The sequence below is a fragment of the Ctenocephalides felis genome, unplaced genomic scaffold, assembly GCF_003426905.1.
Source record: "Ctenocephalides felis isolate EL2017-DRISC unplaced genomic scaffold, ASM342690v1 CF-g0.4_SCAFFOLD_00845, whole genome shotgun sequence".
NCBI classification, from domain to species: Eukaryota; Metazoa; Arthropoda; class Insecta; order Siphonaptera; family Pulicidae; genus Ctenocephalides; species Ctenocephalides felis.
The window spans coordinates 86,920,127-86,921,958 of NW_020536999.1; the positions used below are offsets into that span (position 1 = coordinate 86,920,127).

A 1,832-nucleotide genomic window follows, 5' to 3' on the forward strand; every position below is an offset into this window, starting at 1 on the left:
ATGTCCATAGAAAGGAAAGCAATCATGAATGTGCAATATGCAATAAAACATTCTCAACAAACAAAACTTAATTGAACATGGAGAGATGCATGCTGGTGAACGACCCTACGAATGTGAAATATGCAAGAATACATTCAGAACAAAAGAAATATTGAGACAACACCAAGTTGTTCACACAGGAGAAAGTGATAAGGTATTCGCAATCAAACAAGAATTAAACCAACATGAATGATTCACACTGGTGAACACCCTTACGAAGTTAATGCAACAAAACATTCATAACAAAGCAAACATTAAACAATCATTTAATGATTCACACGGGAGAACGGCCCCATGAGTGTGAAATATGCCATAAAACATTCAAAACAAAAAGGGAATTGAAAAAACATGCAAACGTTCATACGAAAGAAAGCTATCAGAAATGTCAATATGCAATAAAACATTCTCAACAAAACAGAAATTAATTGAACATGGAGAGATGCATGCTGGACCTTACGAATGTGAAATATGCAAGAATACATTCAGAACAAAAGAAATATTGAGACAACACCAAATTGTTCACACAGGAGAAAGTGATAAGGTATTCGCAATCAAACAAGAATTAAACCAACATGAAATGATTCACACTGGTGAACGCCCTTACGAATGTATAATTTGCAACAAAACATTCATAACAAAGCAAACATTAAACAATCATTTAATGATTCACACGGGAGAACGACCCCATGAGTGTGAAATATGCAATAAAACATTCAAAACAAAAAGGGAATTGAAACAACATGCAAACGTTCATACGAAAGAAAGCTATCAGAAATGTCTGATATGCAATAAAACATTCTCAACAAAACAGAAATTAATTGAACATGGAGAGATGCATGCTGGTGAACAACCTTACGAATGTGAAATATGCAAGAATACATTCAGAACAAAAGGAATATTGAGACAACACCAAATTGTTCACACAGGAGAAAGTGATAAGGTATTCGCAATCAAACAAGAATTAAACCAACATGAAATGATTCACACTTCTGAACGCCCTTACGAATGTATAATTTGCAACAAAACATTCATAACAAAGCAAACATTAAACAATCATTTAATGATCATACGGGAGAACGACCCCATGAGTGTGAATATGCAATAAAACATTCAAAACAAAAAGGGAATTGAAACAACATGCAAACGTTCATACGAAAGAAAGCTATCAGAAATGTCTGATATGCAATAAAATATATTCATCAAAACAAAAATTAAACCATCATCTAATGATTCACACTGGTGAACGACCTTTTGGTTGTGATTTATGCAATAGTGCATTCACAACAAAAGAATCATTAAAGCGACACGTAATGATTCACACTGGAGAACGCCTTCACAAATGTGAAATATGTAATAAAACATTCAGAACAAAGGATACATTAAAAATTCATTTAAGCATTCATACATGAGTAAGTCCTCTTGAGTGTGAAATATGCAATAAAACATTCACAACAACAACAAATTTAAAGTATCATTTACTGATTCATACTGGAGAACGGCCTTATGAATGTGAAATGTGCTATAGAACATTCAAAACAATGCAACTGTTAAGAGGACATCAAACCAAAATCAAAAGATGCATAGTAAATGAATACCATTAGGAGTAGATGATATGAAATAAAAGGTTTTTACAAGTAAGTATTATTAGCGTATACCCAGAACACTTCTTACAACTGTTTGCAATCAAATATTCCCAGCATAACTTTAAATTTTAATTTATTTTAAATTAAACAGACATGTGAAGAACTACACCGCAGATCGAGACTTGGACAAGATTAATTATAATGTAACAG

General features: G+C 32.6%; 1 protein-coding gene across 1 annotated transcript; it reads left to right on the forward strand.

Annotated features, from left to right (window-relative positions):
* Positions 1-421: 421 nt before the first annotated feature.
* On the forward strand, positions 422-1,144 carry LOC113391296 (zinc finger protein 570-like). The gene has a single exon (XM_026627239.1). The coding sequence runs from the start codon at positions 422-424 to the stop codon at positions 1,142-1,144; it is 723 nt and encodes a 240-aa protein (XP_026483024.1).
* The last annotated feature ends 688 nt before the right edge of the window (positions 1,145-1,832 follow it).

Coding starts and splice junctions, on each gene's coding strand:
- LOC113391296 (XM_026627239.1), top strand. CDS start 422: ATGTCAATATGCAATAAAACATTCTCAACAAAACAGAAATTAATTGAA.